The following is a 24,840-nucleotide window of genomic DNA, read 5'->3' as shown; positions in this document are numbered from 1 at the left end:
ATTTTCACCATGATTTTTGCCATGCTATTCGCGCATATTAACAAATATGCAAAACAAATTCACGTTTGATAATATTGTCGTCCTCATGCCCTATATCAGTCAGTATCAACAACATTTTTACCTGCATCAGAGAACCCAAACTCTGCTAGGAAGTATGTTGTAGAGGTGAAAACCTAAGAATGTTATTGAGATTTTGGAAAGTGGCACACAATTTTGTGTCATATCGTTTAACATGAAATAGTCCAGAGGTCCTTGGGTGGACAAATAGAAAGTAAGAATGAATCCCACTATGCATAGAGAAGGGTGTCTAAATAGTCGCTATACACTTTCTTGTCTTCTATTTCATGACAGTTATCTTTCGGACAGACATGAATCCATCAGCATTTGAAAGGCTTTGCAGTTATTGAAGGCATATCATTGTCAAAAAGGTTTGTCTGTTCTTGATTCAGTTCAGCACCAATTCAGAAGCTTTATGGCTGTCACATTGCTCCTATGGATAGTACAATTTATGCTATCCATGGCAAGGTCTTGAAACAGCATCTGTTCTTGACAGGCCATCCAGCAGAAGGCTTGCTACCACCACTGATAAAAACACCAAACTTCTAGTGTAGGCATTCGCGCAAAGCCAGGGAAAGTGATAAAGCTTTACCCGTACTGTCAGAATGGGTACATTTTTATTTATCTCCTAAACTTCCACTGAATTGAGCTTTTTTGCCTTCCAGTCCAGCCCTCCGGATAGACTTTCCTTGGCTTTGGACAAATGCCTCCTGTAAAGGTTTGGTGCTTGCATCGGTGGTGGTAGTAACAGGCCTTCCGCTGCATGGTTTGTCAAGAACAGATCCTGTTTCGAGGAACTTGCCATTGAGAGACTAAAATGTACTACGCTTTGGAGCAGTGTGATGGCCATAAACCTTCTCAAACCGGAACAACACTTGATGACAGAAAAACATCTTGCAGGGCGGCAATTTTGCAATGCTGCTCCAATATCAATTGGCAAGCCATGGGCAATGGAATTATATTCTTAAAAAACCTGCAAAGCCTAAGCTGTCAAACTCTGATGGCCTCGTGTCTGTCCGAATGACACCTGAAACAAAATGCAAAGACAAAAAGAAGTCACAATACACTTTTGGAACACCCTGTACAGTACATCAATATACAGTATATGTCACTATATCCTGATAAATCAAATGTTTCACTGTGGTGAATATGTTGTATTTTTTTTCCCATAGTCTTCTATTAAAGTAGTTTGAAGCAAAATTAATTAGTATGTACTGTGTCAAATCTGAACAGACATGGAGCAGGAAATCTATCAGTAATGACATAGATCAACATAAAATATACTTTTGGGTTTATTTTCTTTTTCTTCCTCAAGACCATCTCTGCTTCTTCTTTACAGTATATATATATATATATATATATATATATATATATATATATATATATATATAAAAGAATAATCACTTGTCAGTATGATGTACTGTGTATAGAATTTTGAGGGGAAATAAAGACCTTTCCAAAAAAAATTTTATATCATGGAAAAGTTTATTTAGTTCCATAATTCCATTCAAAAAGTTAAACTTTCATAGATTACACTGGGGAACAATTTGAAAAAAAAAATCCATTGAGTTAGATTTTTATGCTGATTAAAACTAAAATTGGCATGCTGATTCCAAAATCGCAGTCAGTTTTTTTTCTAGCACATGAAGTTTTTTCTCCACAGCTTACCCTCCAGATAAGCAAAATTCCACTGATTAGCTGTAGTAAGACTTGCCAGTTGATTACGATTGGACTCATCTACAGCTACGTGGCAACTTGTTTGTGCAGTCACAATTGAGACAGTGCGGTGAGAGGTGTGTGCAGCTCCCAATACGTCAGCACTATCAATATCTGCAAACAGAAAGCTAGCATTTAAGTAAGATAGCAATTAAGAGGAATTGTCCTGGCTTTTCTCTTAAACTTGTAACCATGGGCATACCTTTATAAGTTCTATTTCGTTTTATGTTGTTTTTTTTAGTTTTCAAAGCTTGTAACTATTCCGTCTTAGTGTTTTTTTACATAGGTATATATTTCCTGCAAATTGGCGACCAGTTCAGGGTGTACCCCGCCTCGCCCGAAGATAGCTGGGATAGGCTCCAGAACACCCGCGACCCTTGTGAGGATAAGCGGTACGGAAAATGGATGGATGGCTGGATGGTATATATTTACTTTGTTCCACTTTGTTCCACCAGGCTGTACTGTAATACCCAGTGATACATTGACTTGACTTTGGCTGTTCTGTTTTTACTCTGCTACTGCTCTGAACCCTTCTTCAACCATGAGTGGGCCAAAGAAAAGAAAAGTCGACAGTGAGGGCCGAGTGTTTAATATAGAATGGACTACTAAATACTTTTTCACTGAAGTCCGGTCAAAGGCTGTATGTCTAATTTGAAGAAACCATTGCTGTTTTAGAGGAATATAACATCAACCGTCACTTTTCTACCAAGCGTGCTGATTATGCTAACAGCCAATCAATGCAGGAACTGATGGCTACGGCTCATCGGAAAAAAATCAAGCTTGCAGGCTCAGCAAAACACCTTCATCAGACAAACTGCCATCCACGATTCAGTCACACAAGACCCTGAAACAGCGCCACGGGAGCTGCAGATGGAACTGATTGAGCTCCAATGTGATACTGTCTTAAAAGAGAAGTTCAACTCTCAAACTGGATGAGTTTTATGCTTCATTACGTGTAGACACCCGCAATTGGCTGGCAACCAGTTCAGGGTGTACCCCGCCTCCTGCTCGATGACAGCTGGGATAGGCTCCAGCATGCCCGCGACCCTAGTGAGGAGAACCGGCTCAGAAAATGGATGGCAAAAAGGATGCTGGTGGTGTTTGGCTCTACATACAGTGGGTACGGAAAGTATTCAGACCCCCTTAAATGTTTTACTCTTTTGTTATATTGCAGCCATTTGATAAAATCATTTAAGTAGATTTTTTTCCCTCATTAATGAACACAGAGCACCCCATATTGATAGAAAAAAATGTAATTGTTGAAAATTTTGCGGATTTATTAAAAAAAGAAAACTGAAATATCACAGAGCTATAAGTATTCAGACCCTTTGCTGTGACACTCATACATTTAACTTGGGTGCTCTCCATTTCTTCTGATCATCATTGAGATGGTTCTACACCTTCAGTGGAGTCCAGTTGTGTTTGATTATACTGATTGGACTTTAGTTGGAAAGCCACACAGAATCATGAGGTCAAAGGAACTGCCTGAAGAGCTCAGAGACAGAATTGTGGCAAGGCACAGTTCTGGCCAAGGTTACAAAAAAAATCTCTGCTGCACTTAATGTTCCTAAGAGCACAGTGGCCTCCATAATCCTGAAATGGAAGACGTTTGGATGACCAGAACCCTTACTAGAGCTGGCCATGCGGCCAAACTGCGCAATCGGAGTAGAAGAGCCTTGGTGAGAGAGGTAAAGAAGAACCCAAAGATCACTGTGGCTGAGCTCCAGAGATGCAGTCGGGAGATGGGAGAAAGTTCTAGAAAGTCAACCATCACTGCAGCTCTCCACCAGTCGGGGCTTTATGGCAGAGTGCCCGACGGAAGCCACTCCTCAGTGCAAGACACATGAAAGCCTGCATGGAGTTTCCTAAAAAACACCTGAAGGACTCCAAGATGGTGACAAATAAGAGTCTCTGGTCTGATGATACCAAGATAGAACTTTTTGGCCTTAATTCTAAGTGCTATGTGTGGAGAAAACCAGGCACTGCTCATCACCTGTCCAATACAGTCCCAACAGTGAAGCATAGTGGTGGCAGCATCATGCTGTGGGGGTGTTTTTCAGCTGCAGGGACAGGACGACTGGTTGCAATCGAAGGAAAGATGAATGCGGTCAAGTACAGCGATATCCTGGACGAAAACCCTCTCCAGAGTGCTTAGGCCCTCAGACTGGGCCGAAGGTTCACGGTCCAACAAGACAATGACCCTAAACACACAGCTAAAATAACGAAGGAGTGGCTTCAGAACAACTCCGTGACTGTTCTTGAATGGCCCAGCCAGAGCCCTGACTTAAACCCAATTGAGCATCTCTGGAAAGACCTGAAAATGGAAAAAGTCAATGTGGCCCCTGAGCCAAAAACCTTTCCCACACCTGATCCATAATCTATGAAAGTTTAACTTTTTGAATGGAGTTATGGAAATAAATGAACTTTACTACCATGATATTATTTTTTTTTGGAAAGGGTCTGTAATAAAAATAAAATAAAAACCATTATATTTTTGCACATAAAGGAAGGAAGCTAAATCGATGGGAGAGCAAGCACGACACCATTGGGATACTCTGTACAAAAAGGTCAAGCCGTCAAATGCAAATTTATCTTCCTCGAAAACTCTCAAAATTCTATGAATCCAACAGCTCAGACCAAGTGGAGAATATGTCATCATGTGCATCATTCACCTTTTATCCTCTTCATTAGCTATATAAGACTACTACAGAGTCGATCACACAAACATCAACTGAATACTAATTGTTTGCTGTCAAACAAGAACATTATAATCACTCTCCATCTGAAATTGAGTCCACGCTCACAGTAATCTCTATTATTAAGTAAAGATGAACAAGACAGAACTGTGTTGGCATGTGTGTGTTTGATGACAAAAAGTGTATTTGTCAGTTTTCACACTCAAACACACATTTACCATCTGGAATAATTCAAGAAAAAAATCCTCAAACCTGAAGGAAAACTGCCATGGCTGCGATGATTCTCTTCTCCTTAAGTGCTCCACTGAGGCTGTCAAAGTCATCCGAGTTGTACATATAGATTTGCATCTGTCATAGAGCACACAACAATAAACATGTTAGTTTCAAGACAATATTTGAAAAATTATAGCGATTTTCGCAATAGCTACTGTACATTATTAAATTATTTACCGAATGCACAAACCTTTTAGGGTTGATCAAGCCCTAAGTTTCCTATTAGTAGTAGTATAGTAGTAATTATAATGTATTTATTTTATAATTATCTACCAATGTTCTCTACCAATGACAAGAAGACAAGTGTGGTGCACTGTTATTTTGACCATGAGTTTGCATATAATGTTCGCACAGCTGATACTACAAGACTGCATTGCAGAATAGCTTATGCATTGTCACATAGCTGTCCCCATCTCTTATGTTACCTGTAAAGTCACGCATTTTCGTTTGACACTTGTTTGACTCCTGAATTTTTGTGAATTCTTATGGTAAAAAAGGTGTGTGTTTGTGTGTGTGTGAGAGAGAGAGACAACTGAGACCCTTTTGTACATTTGCCTTTAAGATCATGTCCACATGTTGAGTTACTTAGTGCTCAATATTATGTATGTTTCCATTGTCACACATTACATGTACTGTACAACAGCGTCAGTAACAACAATGTTCACGATCTGCAACAGACTAACTTGGGCAAATTTTCTAATTTTCTAATTCTAATGTGTAACAAACTTAACAGTGATTTTAACTAAGTGAAAAAGTATGTAGTATGTTTGCAAGCAACATGCCACTATTCATTTTCAAAGTATCTTAAGGCAAGACAAGGGGGAAAAAAAATGATAAAGCGCATTTTATACACAAGGTAACTCAATGTGCTTTATATGATTAAAAGCATTTAAAAACAAAGGGTAAACGACATTTAAAAACAAAGTACAGTAAGCTCAGAGTAAGCTCAAAGTATGTTTTATTAATTGAAAAAAAACAAAAAACGCTGTTTAATTAAGTTGCTGTTTGCATTTTAATGTATGCCTAGCATTCTGATTATGGGTTGAGGACCTGAGTTCAAATCCTAGAGATTAACCTTTTATTATTATAATATTATATTGTATTACTATAGTACTATATTGCTGTTCGATAAATTAACAGTTATATAGGACTTATAAGAAAGTACAGATAGGGGTAAGACTAAATAAGTTTTACTTCTTCCTACTCCTTTTCAAGTATGTATAATTTAACTTTTTTTTAATTTTTTGTTCAAAATTGTCTTTTTGGTTATTCTTTTTCGTCACTTTCATACATGTTCGAAATAAAAAATTAATTCAATCAATCAATCAATAACTCAACCTTGCTTACGTACTGTATTTGCCTTTCTCACCAAGAGTCATCTGCAATCATTGCACCTAGAGTGCGACTAATTTGCGGCCAAATTACAGAATGGTGCGTCAAAAAAATAAAAAATAAATAAAATAATAAATTTCTGCGACTTGAGAGCAGACAGACGATCTCTAAACCATTAATGCAACATAGCATTGGATGCTAACTTTTATCTCACCTTGTTCCAGCCCAGTTCCGGAATGAATAAATAGTTTTTCATGCAATGCACGATTGTATTATGTAAAAGTTTACAACATAGTCTGTGTAACGGATATTGACTCTCAAGCTAAAGACCACAGGGCCTGGCATGTCCTGCACCCTAATCCACTCAGCGAACCCCCAACTTTCCTGTTCTAAGACCACAAACCGGCAGGATATCTGTTTTGACTTGCATGGATAATGAACAAGCATCGTGTAGACGGACTGTGTTGTCTCCTCGTGGCCCACAGATCAGATGGGGGATGAAGGATGAGTGATGACTGTTCAACAAAGAACAATTCCCCTTTTGATCTGCAGTCAAAATGCTCTCTTTGCAGATTGATTGACCAGACACCACCCTTGGAACAAGTGGTTACTCCTCATTGACAAAACATGGACATCCCCCAGTGGTGACCGAAAGCACTGCAAGATGGACTCCTTGTGACCCTATATCATATATATATCGAGAATGGGCAATACAATTAAGGAAATCCAATGCCTGCACAAACTCGTGCCAGTCTGCATGAGTCCACAATTATTAATATGTTGATTCTGCAAGTTTTGTTGATGAGAACTGTGCCACAGATTTACAAGCATAGAATATATGAAATAATGCTACAAAAAAAAAAACGGATTAAATAGAGTTGTATTGAACTATTATTTGATCTGCCAGAACCCAGACTGAAACAAGTTCATTCATATATTTATTCTCCGCTTGAGACCGTTTAAAAGTTGAGAACCGTTTTGAATAGAAAGCGGAGTCTGCCAGTTATTAGCATTACCATTACCATTCCCTTTGTCTCGTCCTCTTGCTTCCTGGCTCTGCTCCTGCGCTCTCGCCTTACCTGACCCCTCTCGGCTCCGGCCGTCCCTCCCCCCTCCCCTTTTTGTCTCCACGTGGTTTCCCCCGCACCACAAGAAAGGCTCGGTCCGGTGTTAAACCTGTGATGCGGTTCTTGTTTTCCCAGCCTCCTGGCTTGCCAGGCTCCTGAGAGAAATCTCTGGTATTCCCACAAGTTATGCTCTCAACCAAGCGTAAAAGCGTGACCCGCAAGCAAGCCCAACAGTAGGAAGGTTACAAGGGCAACTTCCTGCATCTGCGTGACCACCAATTTTCTTTTTTTTTGGTTCCTTTTCAGTTTGTCTTCCTTTTCTTCATCTTTTTCCCGACTATTCAACTGCATGGTCCCCGACCGAGTAAGAATGCCTCCGAGTTGGTGACCACGTGATCCACTAATAGTGAGTGAACATTGCAGCAACTACCAGAATAAGTACAAATTGGTGCACAGTAGCTTGGTGTTAGTTTAACGATCTTACAGGTCCCAACTTTATTCTCTCTGAAGTTCATTCACATTCATCATCTCACTAGTTAAGCCATTCACTCTATTCCGCTGTGTTATGTTATTCTTGTCTTTTATTACTGTATGTACAGTAATCTCATTTGTCACAGTGGTTAGGTTCCGGACCACCCCTGCAATAGGTGAAATCCACGATATAGAAATACATACGGAAATACTATAGTGAGACTGTGAACCCCTCAAGTGTATAATTTTGGCACGACAGCATCATTCTTAACACTGAAGATTCTAGTTATTTAATAAAGTATCATATCACTGTAGTGTACTCTGTTGACTATTATTAACATTGTGGCTTTGCAGAAGCACTTGTCAACTTCTACATCTTTGTCACATTAGCCAGCTTCCTGAAGATTTTGGAAGCTAGGAACGTCACGTGCCGAGATGACACTTTCACTCCTGTTGTCAGATGATAAAAAAATCATTCACATTATTACAATTATTGATGGTGTTAGGGGATTAACTCATTTAAAACATCATTTAAACAATGATACAACGTTGCTCAGCACGCTGGGAAATCCAATATCAGCAGGCCGCCATGATGACACCAGTGGTGACATCATCGTAAAAAACATGGCGTCGCTATCATAATATTTCACAGCAAGCCTAGCGCTGTTGTATAATTGTTAAAATGCTGTTATATCCCCCAACACCATCAATTGTTGTAATAATGTAAATGTCAATCGATCTAATGTGTGTTTATTCACCGTCTGCGGCTTTTGTTGTGTCTTAACCTTTTGTTTTTTCTTTGTTTTTTTAACCCATCTGGCACCATGAGCGAAAGGGTCATCTGGACAATGACGTCTCTGGGTTTCAGTCGGTTGTGCAAGCCAACTGACATGTCATTGGTTACGTTGAAGGTAAAAAAAACACCAAAAAAAACAATAACAACATGACCAACTTTGAACTGCAGTCTTACAACTAGAGCAGGGGTGTCAAAGTCATTTTTATTGCGGGCCAATCATGGAAGTTGCACCTGATTTGCTTTCGCGGCCCACATAAAATGACGTGGCAGGCCGGATTTGGCCCCCAGGTCTTGAGTTTGACACGAGTGCACTAGAGTGTGGCATAGTATACCAGAGAGACTACCTGTACAGTCAAATGCCTTTATTGGTTGTAAAGGGGGGAAAAACAACTTGTTTTGTAGTATTGCGGAATAATAATAATAAAATAAAACATTTTAAAAAAATGCAAAATAGCTTATCCCCATTTTTCCTGTAGTTTCACAACAAATGTTCCACATATCAAACATTCTATTGTGTACTGTGTGTCTGAGTCAAGGATACTGACCTCTGCAATCGAGGACTAATTTTACATAACTATGGCAACCCTTTCAGAAAAAGATGGATTCACGAGGTTTTTGATCATTTTGCCCTGCTGTTAGCTAATCAACAACGTGGTACCCCATTTTGATGCTAGCTTAACAGCCTTAGTTACCACATCCTCCTGTTTCACGTGAAACAGACCCCGGGGAACGAAAGAAAATGCACACTTTATCCTCCAACCCCTTAACATTAATTACGTTTTTTTAACACCAATATAAACTACATCTGCAACTCTACAAAATGTTTTAATACATCGAGAATGGTTATAAGAAAAGTTCCATGGGAACTGACTCTGTAATCCTCACAGCCCAGAGTTACTGAGACATGAACATTATGCATGACCTTTTCCCCTCTGCTGTTTGAATTTCCGCAGTGCAGCATAGAGACTTGCTGAATTCAAGTATTTTCTACTGCTGGAGGCACGGCCTTTATGTGAGGAAGTAATGACTCATGTTTAAATAGATTTAAATCTGATGAAATACCTAAAAAAAATAGGATGCTGTTTTTCGGATTAAAAAAAAAAAGCCAGCAGAACTATTAAATAAAGACGCACGGTTGTGTTTTAAGGCATGGCAGTACAGTATGTCGAGATGATCCTAGATTTTGAAATACATACAGGTACTTAAGAACCAAAAAGTATACTGTATTCCAGGAACTTCCATCACTTCAATTTAGCATGCTCTGAAAGCAGTACTTACAATCATAATGTTGCCAACTGTGTAAAATGGAAGGTTTGTGTATGCAGACATAATGTTGGTGCACAATTTGTCAGCATTCTTGGTAGTTCGAACAGGGAAGATAGTTACCTTGGTTAAGGTTAAAGAATGCTCATGTCAGAAAACGTTCACCGAATCTGTGAATAAAAGTTGATGTACCTGCAAAAAGTGTCCTGATTGTTGCTCATATGTTGCTTACACCCTAACCCTACTCTTGATTGAACAACTCATTACTTCTACATTAAATAATGAGTGATATACGCCACACACAACTTTAAACTGAGATTCCATTGTCTCTATGTTGTGGGAAACTGATCCAAATTCAGATGGATGGAGAGTGGACGAAATAATTATTTGATCCCTCACTGATTTTGTAAGTTCACCCACTGACAAAGACATGAGCGGTCTATAATTTAAATTAAATTTTTTATTTAAATAAGTTTAATGGCAGTTTTATGTTAACCGTGAGAGACAGAATATCTTAAAGAAAACCTTGAAAAATCACGTTTTAAAAAGAGATACTAACGTATTTGCATTTCATTGAGTGAAATAAGTATTTGATCCCCTATCAACAATAAAGAATTTTGTCTCCCACAGATTAGTCCTCACACTTTAAAGAAAGTATTCCTAATCTAAACTCGTTAGCTGTATGAAAGACACCTATCGCAACTTGTTACCTGCATAAAGACACCTGTCCATAGAATCAATCAATCAGACACCAACCTCTCCATCATGGCCAAGACCAAGGAACTTTCTAAGGACATCAAGGACAAGATTGTAGACCTGCACAAGGCTGGAATGGGCAACAAGACCATTGGCAAGAGGCTGGGTGAAAAGGAGACAACATTTGGTGTAATAATTAGAAAATGGAATAAACATAAAATGACTGTCAATCTCTCCCAGTCTGGGGCTCCTTGCAAGATTTCACCTCATGTGCTATTGCTGATCATGAGAAAGGTTAGGCATCAACCCAGAACTACATGAAATGAGCTTGTTAAAAATCTCAAGGTAGCTGGGACCACAGTCGCCAAGAAAAACATTGGTTACACACTATGCCGTAATGGATTCAAATACTGCAGCGCCGGTAAGGTCTCCTGCTCAAGAAGGCACATGTACAGGCCCATCCGAAGTTGGCAATGAACGCCTGAATGATTCGGAGAATGATTGTGAGTAGGTGCTGTGGTCAGATGAGACCCAAATCGAGCTGTTTGGAATCAGTTTGACTCGCCATGTTTGGAGGAAGAGGAATTCAGACTATAATGCCAAGAACACCATCCCCACCGTCAAGCATGAAGGTGGAAGCATTATGCTTTAGACAGTGTTTCTCTGCAAAGGGGACAGGTCAATTTCTCTGCATCGAGGGAACTATGGATGGAGACTTGTGCTGTGAAATCCTGGGTGACAACCTCCTTCTCAGCCAGAAAACTTAAAATGGGTCGTGGATGGGGCTTCCAGCACAACGATGCCCCAAAGCACACAGCCAAGGAAATGAAAGCATGGCTAAAGAAGAAGCACACTGAGATCATGGAATGGACTAGCCATTCTCTAGACCTAAATGCCATAGAAAATCTGTGGAGGGAGCTGAAGCTTCGATTTGCGTAGGAACAGCCTAGAACCCTTAAGGATTTAGAAAGGATCTCAAAGAAGAGTGGTGCAAAATTCCTTCCAAAATGTGTGCAAAGCTTGTCATCACCTACAAGAAACGTCTGACCTCTGTACTGGCCAACAAGGGGTTCTCCACCAAACCATTAAAATTATAGATTATTCATGTTTTTGACAGTGGGTAAATCAGTGAGGGATCAAATTATTATTTCCTCCACTGTAACTGTATGTATCTAAATTAATTTCCTTTTATTGATTTTTGTCACACATACAATTTAACATGTATGGGACTTAAATTAAAATTTGTCTAGAATTGGTAGTCTGGATTACATTTTTCAATTAAAAATAATCTGTAGTGTTTCAATTAGAAAAATACAACAACAACAGTGTGGCGGCATATTGCAGTACTTTTTTTGGTCAGTTCTCTTGTACAGACAAATAATAGATGTGTGAGACAAAGTATTATTCTTGGTTTCAGTCTTCTCTTAATAGATTTACCATTAGAAATCCTGCAGATTTATCTTTAAAGCACCATGAATCCTCTACATGGAATCCATTAATCAATTCAATTAAATTTGTCCGAAGTAAATTATTTGTATTTCTTGATTTAATTTATTTAACAGATGCCTAATAGTAAAACTAATTAAAGATAATTGGTCAATGTTTGCACTAAATAGAAGATGGTCAATACTACATTGAAATGGACTTGGATGGTCGGTTGTTGCTCAGTAAAAAAAACAAATGAGAGCACACACAGGTACAAACACTAATATGAAACCCACACAAACACTATCTCTGGTCAAACACTCCTCAGGCACTGTTTGTTGTCATGGTGATGTGGAGGCGTGCCACACACAGCAATTCTATGCACACAGTGTGAGAAATACATTATTGACAGTTGTGCACATAAAATGCATATTTACTCAACATGCACGATAACATTTGCAGTGCTCGAGAATACATTCCTGCCTTTCGTGCCAGAAGTAATTTTGGTCATGCCAATAGCAACACTGTGAATATGCATTTTTTTATCCTGTTTCTTTTGCTAGCTAATCCTCACATTCTGTAAATAGCTTGGCAGATTTATTTATTTTTTAAATCTATTTGCAGAGTAAGCAGTCGTTAAAGATCTTGATATCGAGTCTGTGGTAAATCTATCGTTGAGATCGCTCAACTGGAACAACAGAATCTCCTATGTAGACCAGGATTAATTATAGTGAGATTGGATAATTGCCCTTGCAAATGAACCAGTGGAAAAGCAGCTCAACAATTTGAATATTCTGAAACAAGCTACAGTATTTGCTCTAATGATGTTGCTTTTGTCTCTAAACATAATGGGACCATGATAATATTAAGTACACTGGAGATAGCGTTGTACTCTGTGGATGACATTGTTGCAAAATTACGAAAAGTTAATCCTGAGTGATATTTTTTTGATACGTCTCCTGCCAAATTGAATTCATCATACTGTATGTACAATGAGCATGTTAGATAGTTCTTGTATATTTATATGCTATTCTTTAGTAGACAGTAATTATACATTTAGAGAGCCATCAATCGTGTATTTTCTGCAGTCCTTGTTTAAACTAGTAATCAGTAAGAATCAGAAATGCTGTATCATCAGTGTGTAATACCAGTGCTGTAGAAAAAATTAAAAGATTATATGCATGCAGAGTCGTCATGCCTGTTAAGTCTTTATTATTGATTATTCCTGTATTACATGTCACACAATACAAATACCAGACACAAAAATATGAACGGTGGAAGTCAGCATCAACTAAGCCTCGACACACCAAGTTGACACGCTGATGAAAGGACTGGTGTTGTTTGTTGCTATGAATCAAATCAAATCAAAAGTAAACAGTTTTTAACTACTCTGCAATGCTGCTCATTAATCCAGCTGCAGGGAGTCATTCATCTTTCACTGTTGGGAAATTGACTTGCCACAAAACTCCAACATGTCCAAATGTGGCAAGCCCTACTTTCTTCTTGTGCTTGTCTTTGGCATGTTTTTTAACTGGAAGCTGCATCTCTGGATTCCCCACTGGGAGAATAATGCACATTTCACCTATTTGTGAGTCATGGCTAGCTGTTCTTACCTTGAAGTGATTCCTATGATCAACTAACAAACTCAGCAATATCAAAGGGCTGACCATCCTGTCATTTAAGTGATGGGGTAAAAATGTACAGAGACAGAGAATCAAGGTTTATACAAACAGAGTGAAAGAGAAACAAAGGCGAAGAAGGGAAAGTGTGCTTTCCTCCCAGCAAGGAGCCCTTCACCCTTCCTGAAGTAAAAAAGCCTGAGTAGGAGATAAAGGCACTGTTAAGCCTCAAGTCTAGCCATCTTGAAATCAAACAGCAGATTTGACACTTACAAACCGCCTAAGAGAAGAATGGGTACCTTCCATGCCACAAATGTGAACAGGGTACTCTTTTCTATTTCTACCCAAACAATGCAACAAGTCGTGTGAGCAGGAATGAGGACTGATATCTTGTCTGGCAAGATATTTCTTCTTTGTGGGATGTTTTTGTAATGGATCATTTCCCTAGCTTCAAGCATTTTTTTCCGTAAAAAAAAAAAAAAACTCCTTAATAGACGCTTAATGAGGTATTATATATTTTTAAGCAAACTGATCATTTCTTATCTGGAACTTGTTCTTTGTCCATCAAAGAAACAGGCTCATTGATATTTGCTTTAAAGTGTCAACATGGTTGACAATATTTGTGTAATAATTTCCATGGGTCGAGTGTCAACAATGTCAAGAAAACCAAGGGAAGCTTGACTCACAAATAAAATTCATTACCATGTGGCAGCTATACCCTGCAGAGTACGAAGTCAACACACAATTTCAGTGGGGTACCCTGATTTGAAATACTGTAAGAAAATCATCAATGGTAATGGATTTGTTCTGGGCAGTTATAGCTCCTCCGGGCTGTATTAATTGTTTTGTCTGGGTTACAATTTGAGTGTGCTCTTACACTCAAAACGTCTGAAGTGTTTTAATAGGCATGTGCAAAACTAAAGAAAGCTCTGGTTGAGCAACACGGTTGTCTAACGTGTTTTATTCCTCCTCAAGTAAAGCATAGAAACATGGTTTTTCATAAGATGACAACTCCAACAATTTGCTTCACCCTTAGAAGACATTTAGAAATATGTAGATACAGTATAATAATTACGTTTGTAAAATGCAAATGATTATTTCCCATACCCCTCAAATATCTTATGGCTCTGTCCTATCATGGTTGACTTGACACACAATTTATAATTGCAATTCACAATTTCACTGTGAAGTTCTATGCCACAGTTGTAAAGGTTAGGACAAAGCTTTTCTACAAATACTGATATACATAATATGAACTGTGTCTTTTTACGATAGTTTTACAAAGTAAAATATGCAGATTACCAAAGCAGTGTGAAGGGAAAAAAAATGCTACGACATATTTTTTTTTTATCAATATTGTCGAAAGTTTGTGTTTTGTGTTAAGGTGATCAAACACAGATGTGATGTAATTCAATGTACTCAATGAAGCAATCGTATTTCGGGAGGCACATGAGACAGACTCTCTCTGAGCCCACTGGAGAGAAAAATCAGGCAGTCTGCAGCACTGACACTTCAATGCATCATTATTATAGATGGTTCTAATGAGAGGCTGGTGGTGCTGCTGGCGTGATTTAAGGTTAATATTACACGTGAAAACTAAACCTACTAGCATACATTCTTGGATGTTACGAGAAATTATTATCAGTGTGAACAAGTGTCTCCATTCTGGAACTGTATTATTAATTTCCGGATTTTATTATTTTCTGTTCATAAGGAAATGGATTGGATGCTGAAATACACTTTGGCATTGAGAAATCTTCACAACATACATAGAAAAAGCAAGCCATTTTGTGGATATCAATGAAATCTTGGGAAATGACTCCATCAGGGGACCTGACAAGGAATGATCCTCTCTCCTTCTCTATTCACAATATTTACTGACATTTTAGTAACAGCAATAAACAAAATAATAGCATGAAAGGAATCCTGGTTAAAAAGTCATAACACAAATGTAGTCTCTTAGCAGATGATTTATTACTGTACAGTACTTGCAAAGTCAGTCCAATTCACTACAGAAATCTTTCATGACTATTTCAAAGTTACGTGCGGTCTCGGGCCATACAATGAACTGGAATAAGCCGACTATTCTACCATTGATAAACGAAGCCTGACATACTGGAATCAGAGGCCTGTCTCTCCTAATTTGCACTGGAAACATAAAATATCCAGGCATTAATACAGTATTTCCCCACTAATATTTTCCAGTCTGACCAATTTAATCTCAATTTAAAATGAATTGGTTGACATATGATCCCAAGGCTGAACAGATCTTCATGATATTTGGACTTACCAACCAGTTCAGTCTTTCTGGAAACCAATTACTGAAATCTACTATCCTAGCTTCCACAATGCCCATCTCACCAGCTCTTTGCTTGCTCGTAGGCTTGACTCAGGTCAGCATTCAACTTAATACAAATCCCTGTGGTGAAGGACTCGTGTGACACTCAGGCTCTTGTTTTGTTCTGTCTTGTGTGCTGAGCACCTTGTTGGACTTGCGAAAGGTTGACTGCGTGATGTTAGCCCAGTACATCGGCAACCACTGCAAACCTCTCAAACAGCTCAAGTGATGCAGCACTCTTTCACTCTGAATCTCTCCTTGCATGCCTGCAAGTGTGTGATCTGGTTCTCTGTGAGGTGTGCAACACAAAAGTGTACGTCAAAGTTAAATTTCCCCTTGAGGGAACATCAATGATGGCGGCACGGTGGACGACTGGTTAGAGCGTCAGCCTCACAGTTCTGAGGACCCGGGTTCAGTCCCCGGCCCCGCCTGTGTGGAGTTTGCATGTTCTCCCCGTGCCTGCGTGGGTTTTCTCCGGGCACTCCGGTTTACTCCCACATCCCCAAAACATGCATTAATTGGAGACTCTAAATTGCCCGTAGGTGTGAGTGCGAATGGTTGCTTGTTTGTTTGTATGTGCTCTGCGATTGGCTGGCAACCAATTCAGGGTGTACCCTGCCTCCTGCCCGATGACAGCTGGGATAGGCTCCAGCACGCCCGCGACCCTGAGGAGAAGCGGCTCAGAAAATGGATGGATGGAACATCAATGAGTATAATAAATTACCCCCAAAAATTTCCAAAACCCTATCTTCACTTCTGGCGAAACTGCTGAATGTATGGATCAGAGGGGTGGCAGGGGTTGCATGAAGTACAAATCATTCTCGTGCACAAATGCTTGCCTTTTTGTTTCTGCCTGTCTTTGTTTGTCTTGGTTTGCTTCACATATGAATCATTCTGGAGCAGTTCGCAGCCAAGTGTGAAGCGGCTGGGATGAGAATCAGCACCTCCAAATCTGAGACCATGGTCCTCAGTAGGAAAAGGGTGGCGTGCCCTCTCCGGGTCGGGGGTGAGATCCTGCCCCAAGTTCAAGTAGTTCAAGGAGTTCAAGTATCTTGGGGTCTTGTTCACGAGTGAGGAAAGAATGGAACGGGAGATCAACAGGCGGATCGGTGCAGCGTCTGCAGTGATGTGGACTTTGTATCGGTCCGTTGTGGTAAAGAAGGAGCTAAGACAAAAGGCGAAGCTCTCAATTTACTGGTCGATCTATGTTCCTACACTCACCTATGGTCACGAGCTGTGGGTTGTGACCGAAAGAACAAGATCCCGGATACAAGCGGCCGAAATGAGATCCTCTGCAGGGTGTCCGTGCTTTCCCTTAGAGATAGGGTGAGAAGCTCGGTCATCCGGGAGTATGTCAGAGTAGAGCCGTTGCTCCTCCACATCGACAAGAGCCAGATGAGGTGGCTAGGGCTTCTGATTCGGATGCCTCCCGCACGCCCCCCTGGTGAGGTGTTCCGGGCACGTCCCACCGGGAGGAGATCCGGGGACGACTCAGGACGCGCTGGAGAGATTACGTCTTTCGGCTGGTCTGGGAACGCCTCGGGATCCCCCCGGAAGAGCTGGATGAAGTGGCTGGGGAGAGGGAAGTCTGGGCGTCCCTGCTAAAGCTACTGCCCCCGCGACCCGACCTCAGATGAGCGGTAGAAAATGGATGGATGGATGAATCGAGCTCTTTCGTGATGAGAAATGAAAAAAAAAGTACATTCAGAGAGGGTAGAGAGTGACCCATGTGGGGACTGACCAATAGTATAGATTTGTGAACAAATATAAACTTGATACATTTGGACAAAGGCGATTTACGCCCGACAGTGATGATATGTTTTTCTCCTCTCCATTTAGGTCACTGACATAAATCTCAGTTGGAGCGTATATTGGTGTTAAAGAAAAATGTAATCAATGTGTTAAGGGGTCAGAGGATAACGTTTGCATTCTTCTTCGTTCCCTGGGGTCCGTTTCAAGTGAAACGGGAGGATATTGTAACAAAGGATGTTTAGTTAGTATAAAAATGTGCATCATGTTGTTGATTAGCTAACAGCAGGGCAAAATGACAAAAAAACAACATGGATCAATCCTTTTCTGTAAGGGTTGCCACAGTTATTAGACATTTTAAAAACATTTTAAAACATTTTAAACATTTAAAAAATATAATTTCCTTTTTACTTTTTTACTTAACTACATTTATCAATGTTTACTTTTGTACTTTTACTTAAGTAAGAGAGTGGCTTCAGTACTTTTAACAGAGTGCTGAATACTAGTACTTTTGACTGCATAATCTCTGGTTATAGTTTTGGAAAGTAGACGTTAAGAATGTCTCCAAAAATGTCATATAAAAATCTAAACTTAACAATCACCTTTCTCTCATGTTGCCATGTCGGTTTTTCTAAGCCCTTCTTTATTGTATGGCACCACTACAGCTTTAACATAAAAATAGATGGGTTTGTTTCAGGCATAAATTGCTCCAACCTTTTGAGTACACAAACAGGGACTGATGCACTGAGGGCTGACTAGTTCACATTGTTCAGTAACTCACTCCTCATTCCTACAATACTTGCCCTGAGGTTACAGATTGCTTGGCTTGAGGTGCTCAGAAAACTGAAATATCTTACATTTTCATAGCTGTATCAGCAGGATAAAGCAAAAGATACAGCATGTACAGTACACACAATGTATAAGCAAGGATGCCGCCAGGGATTTGGAGACCTGTGTAAAATATTCTCACTTTTGTCCCTTCCATGTTAATGCTGCAAATAAAAAAATAAATTTTCTACTACAGCTCCTGTTAGTACATGACTCACAGGAGCTTAGAATGGTCACTCACTCACTCACTCACTAACTCACTCACTCATTAACTTTACACATTCTGTTGTTATCTTTGTCTATGTTATATCTGTTTTCACAATTTTTCCTTTCACAATACACACTTCACCACTCACTTTTGTTTGTATTGCATGTTCACACTCTTCACTTTTTTTCAAGGGGGTTGTGGTGACGGACATTTGCAATCATGGACCGCCAAACGTTTGTTGTCAGTGGTGCTGACAAACCGTGGCGATCGAGGCTTATTTAATGCCCCCAAAAATCAATCGGCGGGGGGGAGGTGCTAACTCCTCTGTGCTAACTCCGCTATATTTACATGACTACTTTACTTTACATGACGCTGATTTGTTGATTAATGTGGATAATGTAGATTTGAATAAAGACTCAGAACAGTGTCAAGAATAGGACCAGACTATCATTGACCCCTAGTTCTCCCTTGAGTAACAGCCCGAAAAAATTATATGCACCACCTGCCAACACAACATTGTGTTTACATATTTTCAATTTTTTAGGCTATGAGGGTAGTGAGTGTAATATACAGTACATTAGAACACAAATCAACTATACATCTTTTAGTTAACGCCTGTCCGTGAAGTGCGGGTTCAGGTCCCACTCAGTGACTCTGTGAATGTGAGTGTGGATGGTTGTCTATCTATGTGTGATGTGATTGACTGGCAACTACTCCAGGGTGTAGTCTGCCCTTCAGCCAAAGTCAGCTGAGATATGCTCCGACTTCCCATTGACCATGCACAGGACAAGTATTTGTAGAAAATTGATGGATAATTGTTTGTGTTCAAGCGAGAAGGATGTTTAATGCTTGTTTTACACATTTTTAGTTGCAGTATTATTGATGTAAATTTGGATGCTTCTCTATGGATTTTATAGCTTTCTCCCAGAGTAAAAAAAAAAGAAAAAAAAAAACGTACAACATCAGCCCTGTCAACGACGGGGGACTTCCATTAACTACTCGTCTTCTCTGTTATATTTACATTTTGCTGACTGAAAAAAAATACATATATTCTAACTGCTTCATGTCTGGATTTGGGTGCACTTGCCATCCTCACTCACCCTGATACCAGAAAAAGAAAAACTGAAAATGATTTTGTTTGATTTCAGCCTGGATATTTACCATTACCTTAAAGAAAAAACCTTCTCCAGAAGAACTCTTTTCTACCTTACATTAAAGTAGGAGCAAATCAATTCATTATTTTTCCTTCCTATTAAAAAGATCACATTTCCTTAGAAAAGTGAAAGCAAAACTTCCATCCATGACATCGTGTTGGCATTTTCAGATCAAGTAATCTTTTGAAATGAAAATACACACATGAACTGTACATTTCTCTCATAAAGTCATACTAGGCAGATAACAAGAAAGGTTTTCGGATTAATTTCGTCTTACTGATATATGCAAGAGGAGCGATAATAGCATGTATTCGCTCAACAATGGTACAAATGGCTGAAAGCACAACACTATCTGGCAGGGAAAATTATGACTAAAATTATTGCATCATCCCTTAATATAAATACATATTTTAACAATCTCTGCCTGATACATCCACACAATGGACATTGTGTCTAGCATAATGACAGTGACGCAGGCTAACTAACCTGACTGATAGATAATACCTTATACACTTCATACTTACTGATTTTTAATAAAGTCACGTTGAAAGGAGCCTTTTCAAACCGGAACAACCGTCAAAAACAGGAGGTGTTGATTCCAGCCATTGACAGCCCTATTACAGAGTGCCCTTTTTACTAAATCAGTTTGAGTCTCCACTTTCCATCGATCTTATTTAAATAATATAAATGTTGAAAAACATGAGCTATTTTTTTCAGTTCTTACTGTATTTTCAGGCCTCTTGATTTGAGGAGTATGAAGGGTGAGAACCAGGCAGCCGTGGCCCAACGGGGGCAGCCGTGGCCCAATGGTTAAGATCATCGCCTGCCACCGTGGGGGACCTAGGTTCAAAACCCCGACTGGACCATCCGCCAACATCCCCTGGACTCACGGCTGTGGTGTCCTTGAGCAAGACACTGATACCCCGAAATGCTCCCCGGGCGCTTCAGCTGCCCCCTGCTCCAGTGTGTTCCACTAACATGTGTATGTGTTCACTGTGATGGGTTAAATGCAGAGAACAAATTTCGTGTGCATGCATGCATGTTCATGACAATAAAAGATGATTCTTCTTCTTCTTCTTCTTCTGACATTCCAACACTACGGTAAATGGACTACATTTATTTAGTGCTATTGTCCAAAGCACTCAAGAGTATTGCCCTTCCTGTCATTCACCTATACACAAATACATTAAAACACAGATGGCGGCAGCTCCCATGCAAGTTGCCAACTATCTCATTGCAGGAAATTAGTGGTTGACAGTCTTGCTCAAGGACACGTAGACACAACCTTCAGATCATCGCAGATGGTTTCATACCAAAGCATGTTCATGAAGTGCACTCTGTCACATTAAGCAGAACAGTTGAATCAGTTGTGAACATTGCTATCAAACAATGATTAAAAAAACGTCTAGCCAGAATGCCTTGGACTGCTTTCATGCGTTTTCATGCAGTCCCAAGTGTCTCCTGGGACATTTCTGTTGCTTCAGGATGAAAATGTAAAGTAGGCGGTACTCTGGGAGGGCTAGCAATGCTGTCATGACCCTGCTGAGAGTCTTGCAAGACTGGGCACTGCAGCCACTGATCCCCCCCGAGGGACTGACAGATGTGAAGCGACACAAGCAAGGCTTTGTGTAAAAACGGACAACAAAATGCACCATACGGAGCACACCTATCCTTGCTGAGAGCACAGAGCGTGGACATCAAGAAGGTGTGATGCAATTTCTCTCTCACAAATGCACTACACTATAGTTTCAAATTCTCTGGCCTCTGTCAAAGCTGGTGAAAGGTTGTCCATTGTAGAAGGTTAGGCATTGTAGTGCTGTTAATGGCAGATGCACCACACATGCTGGCTTTCATCTACCTCACTGCAACAGATTGGAGGTGTGCGGACAAAGTTGTACAAACTAGGTTATAAGGTAATGTTCAGCGCACACTGCGATATCACACAATCTTAGAAACCCAACTGAAATACATTATATGAGAAATGACCTGGGGAGTCAGCTGTGGCTTTTTCAATTTCATGAGTGTTACTTTTTCATAAAAATGAGGAAGGCTAAACACTGAAAAAAACTGCATAAATCAGCAGAGATGCACATATCAGTTGGATTATTAAAAATTTTATTTAAAAACTCACAAACTGGGGCGGCATACATTTACCCTCAAGGCAACATTAGGCTTAAAAAAAAGTGTCATTGAGACCAGGCAGGAAATACGACAGTATGTTATAAACGGGTCATTCATAAGTTAATAACATTAAAAAAAAAAAAAAAAATGGGGATCCTGCCAGTCATCAGTTATGTCTAATGGTTTAATGGAAAGTAGCTGGCTCAGAGCAAATAAAAGCACAGAGAAGAGAGGTAGACGTGGAAAAACAGGCAATAGATAAACACAGCACAAACATCAACAGAGAATGACTTAACGAAGGATACCATAAACTCAGATAAACAGCAGACAAGGACAATCATCATTACAGTATATGGTTCTTTACAAAGCACTTAGTGTAGCTCCATTATGGGCAACTGGCAACCAGCAGGCTGCTTGCGCTCCCACCCTCACTCAGTGAGGCCCGCAAGTAGTTCGGAGGTCATGTGAACTTGTAATGATTTAAATAACACAGCGTGAGAGCTAAAAACTGGAGTATCTGGTCGGCCACTGCTCAGAGTCGGAGAGCAAGAATGCATCCGGATCATTCTCTGAAAATGGTGGCTTTCTTGTCCCTTTATTATTCACAAGGAAAAACGTACAAAGGTGTAGGACAATGACCCAAAATATAGATGTTTTGTTGTAACGTAAGTGTGTTATTGTCACTAACACTAACAGGGAAGCATTTTTTTTTTTTTTTAATATAGCTTCATGAGCGTGGCCATTGTCATGAATTTGGCATGTTCCTCAGGTAAGGAGGCATGGTTTAATGAAATATTTAAAATTTAAATTAATGATTTTCTGCTGTTTTAATCGTCCTAATACAAAGTGTTATAGTTATTAAGTTCAATACTTTAAGAAGGAAAATATAAATGATTCATTAAAATAATTTATAAAAAATAGCTGTCCCTTGATTTCATGTCACTGGTGTTACTATTTGTAAAAACCTTCATTTAAAAAAACTGCTGCATACCCGCAAATATCTTCTTAGGGCAAGAGGTCATTGGAGGCATGTCCACTTTGAAAAGTGCATGGTAAGGTGGCACCTTCTCTTCATATATTGACAATTTTAAGAATTACCGAATAATTTTTATGCGAGGATTTAAGATCACTGTTATTACGTAATTTACGAGGATCTCATTTGATGTGTATCCCACATCGAAGACGCAGAAAAATTACATCCATCCATCCATCCATTTTACATCCATCCATCCATCCATTTTCTGAGCCGCTTCACCTCACTAGGGTTGCGGGCGTGCTGGAGCCTATCCCAGCTATCATCGGGCAGGAGGCGGGGTACACCCTGAACTGGTTGCCAGCCAATCGCAGGACACATACAAACAAACAACCATTCGCACTCACATGCACACCTACGGGCAATTTAGAGTCTCCAATTCATGCATGTTTTTGGGATGTGGGAGGAAACCGGAGTGCCCGAAGAAAACCCACTCAGGCACGGGGAGAACATGCAAACTCCACATAGGCGTGGCCGGGGATTGAACACCGCCTCAGAACTGTGAGGCTGACGCTCTAACCAGTCGCTCACCGTGCTTCCTTCAAAAATTACAATCAAATAAATTAGTACGATCAATCAGCATCTTAGGACAGAGCTAAGGCTTAGGACTCCATCCAGCTGCTTCAAATCCAGCATATTAATTATTTTTATTTTTTGGACGAGACAGGACTCTAGAGTGCGACTAATTTGGTCGCATATGTGCACTAATTTCTGAATGGTGTAGCAAAAAGCAAAACAAAACAAAACAAAAACAGAGGGTGCATACAGATGCCCAGAAAAAAAAAAATTCCACAACTTGAAAGCACACAAAAAACTCCGTATTCTGTGATGATAAGTTGCAGGGACTCATTTTTCCCGGGTTGGGACTCATTGTTTCCATGCAATGTCAACCATATTTAATAATCCATTTTGTCTGTAGATTTGTCACTGGTGTTGCTTGTCTGGTGAGTAACACCAGAGGCGGGAGTAAATCACATACAGTATGCACAAGTCACCAGCAAGTCCAAAGTCATAACCTTCAAGTCTCGAGCAAGTACCAAGTCACTGTGAGGAAAAAAAAAAATCAAGCAAGTCGAGTCAAGTCATTTACTTGGTAGTCATACAATCTTGCTTTGGTCGCAACATATATTGGAGTGCTAATAAAATGTTTTTTCACAATTTTTTTCCTCCATAAATCATAACACTAAAAAAAGCATTTACACCTTATAAAAATGGAATGAACAACAACTGAGATTATGGTTGATTGAATTTATTGCACTGAATTGTTTTAAAGTTAGGCGGCACGGTGGCCGACTGGTTAGAGCGTCAGCCTCACAGTTCTGAGGAGTGGGGTTCAATCCCCGGCCCCGCCTGTGTAGAGTTTGCATGTTCTCCCCGTGCCTGCGTGGGTTTTCTCCGGGCACTCCGGTTTCCTCCCACATCACAAAAACATGCATTAATTGGAGACTCTAAATTGCCCGTAGGCATGACTGTGAGTGCGAATGGTTGTTTGTTCCTATGTGCCCTGTGATTGGCTGGCAACCAGTTCAGGGTGTACCCCGCCTCCTGCCCGATGACAGCAGGGATAGGCTCCAGCACGCCCGCGACCCTAGTGAGGAGAAGTGGCTCAGAAAATGGATGGATGGATGTTTTAAAGTTGCATTTCAAACTCAATTTAATTGAACTTTATTTCTGAACAAAGTATGCTGTGTACTTTGTGATGACAGCCTTGTAACTCCTACGGTTCTTAAAGAGAACAAAATTAAGCAAAAGCCGAGACTGTTCTCTGTTGCTCAAATCTATTTTGATGTGTATCTAATGGGCTAAAGGAGAATGAAATACATACAGAATTAAGGGAATAATACATGACATCAAAATGTTGACATCCTTAAAAAAAAAAGTCAGGTGAACAAAATCTGCATTCCTGCAGTCAAGTCAAGTCAAGTATTTCTGAAGTATTTGGAAAGCAAGTTGTAAGTAGACTTTACACCGATCTGATCGGCTTGTTCGGTATCTGCC

At 39.9% G+C, this 24,840-nt stretch overlaps 1 protein-coding gene across 4 annotated transcripts in view; it reads right to left on the bottom strand.

The window, feature by feature from the left end:
• LOC133483561 (receptor-type tyrosine-protein phosphatase gamma-like) overlaps nucleotides 1-24,840 on the bottom strand; it is a 499,015-nt gene that overhangs the window by 195,786 nt on the left and 278,389 nt on the right. For all 4 annotated transcript variants that reach the window (XM_061784954.1, XM_061784955.1, XM_061784956.1 and 1 more), the window contains exon 5: nucleotides 4,722-4,817. In XM_061784954.1, the coding sequence (XP_061640938.1) occupies nucleotides 4,722-4,817 (96 nt within the window). The remainder of the gene's footprint in view (nucleotides 1-4,721; nucleotides 4,818-24,840) is intronic.

Source organism: Phyllopteryx taeniolatus, chromosome 9 (genome assembly GCF_024500385.1).
Source record: "Phyllopteryx taeniolatus isolate TA_2022b chromosome 9, UOR_Ptae_1.2, whole genome shotgun sequence".
NCBI lineage: Eukaryota > Metazoa > Chordata > Actinopteri > Syngnathiformes > Syngnathidae > Phyllopteryx > Phyllopteryx taeniolatus.
Note: the sequence above shows the minus strand (reverse complement) of the source record. Positions and strands in the feature narration are given on the sequence as shown.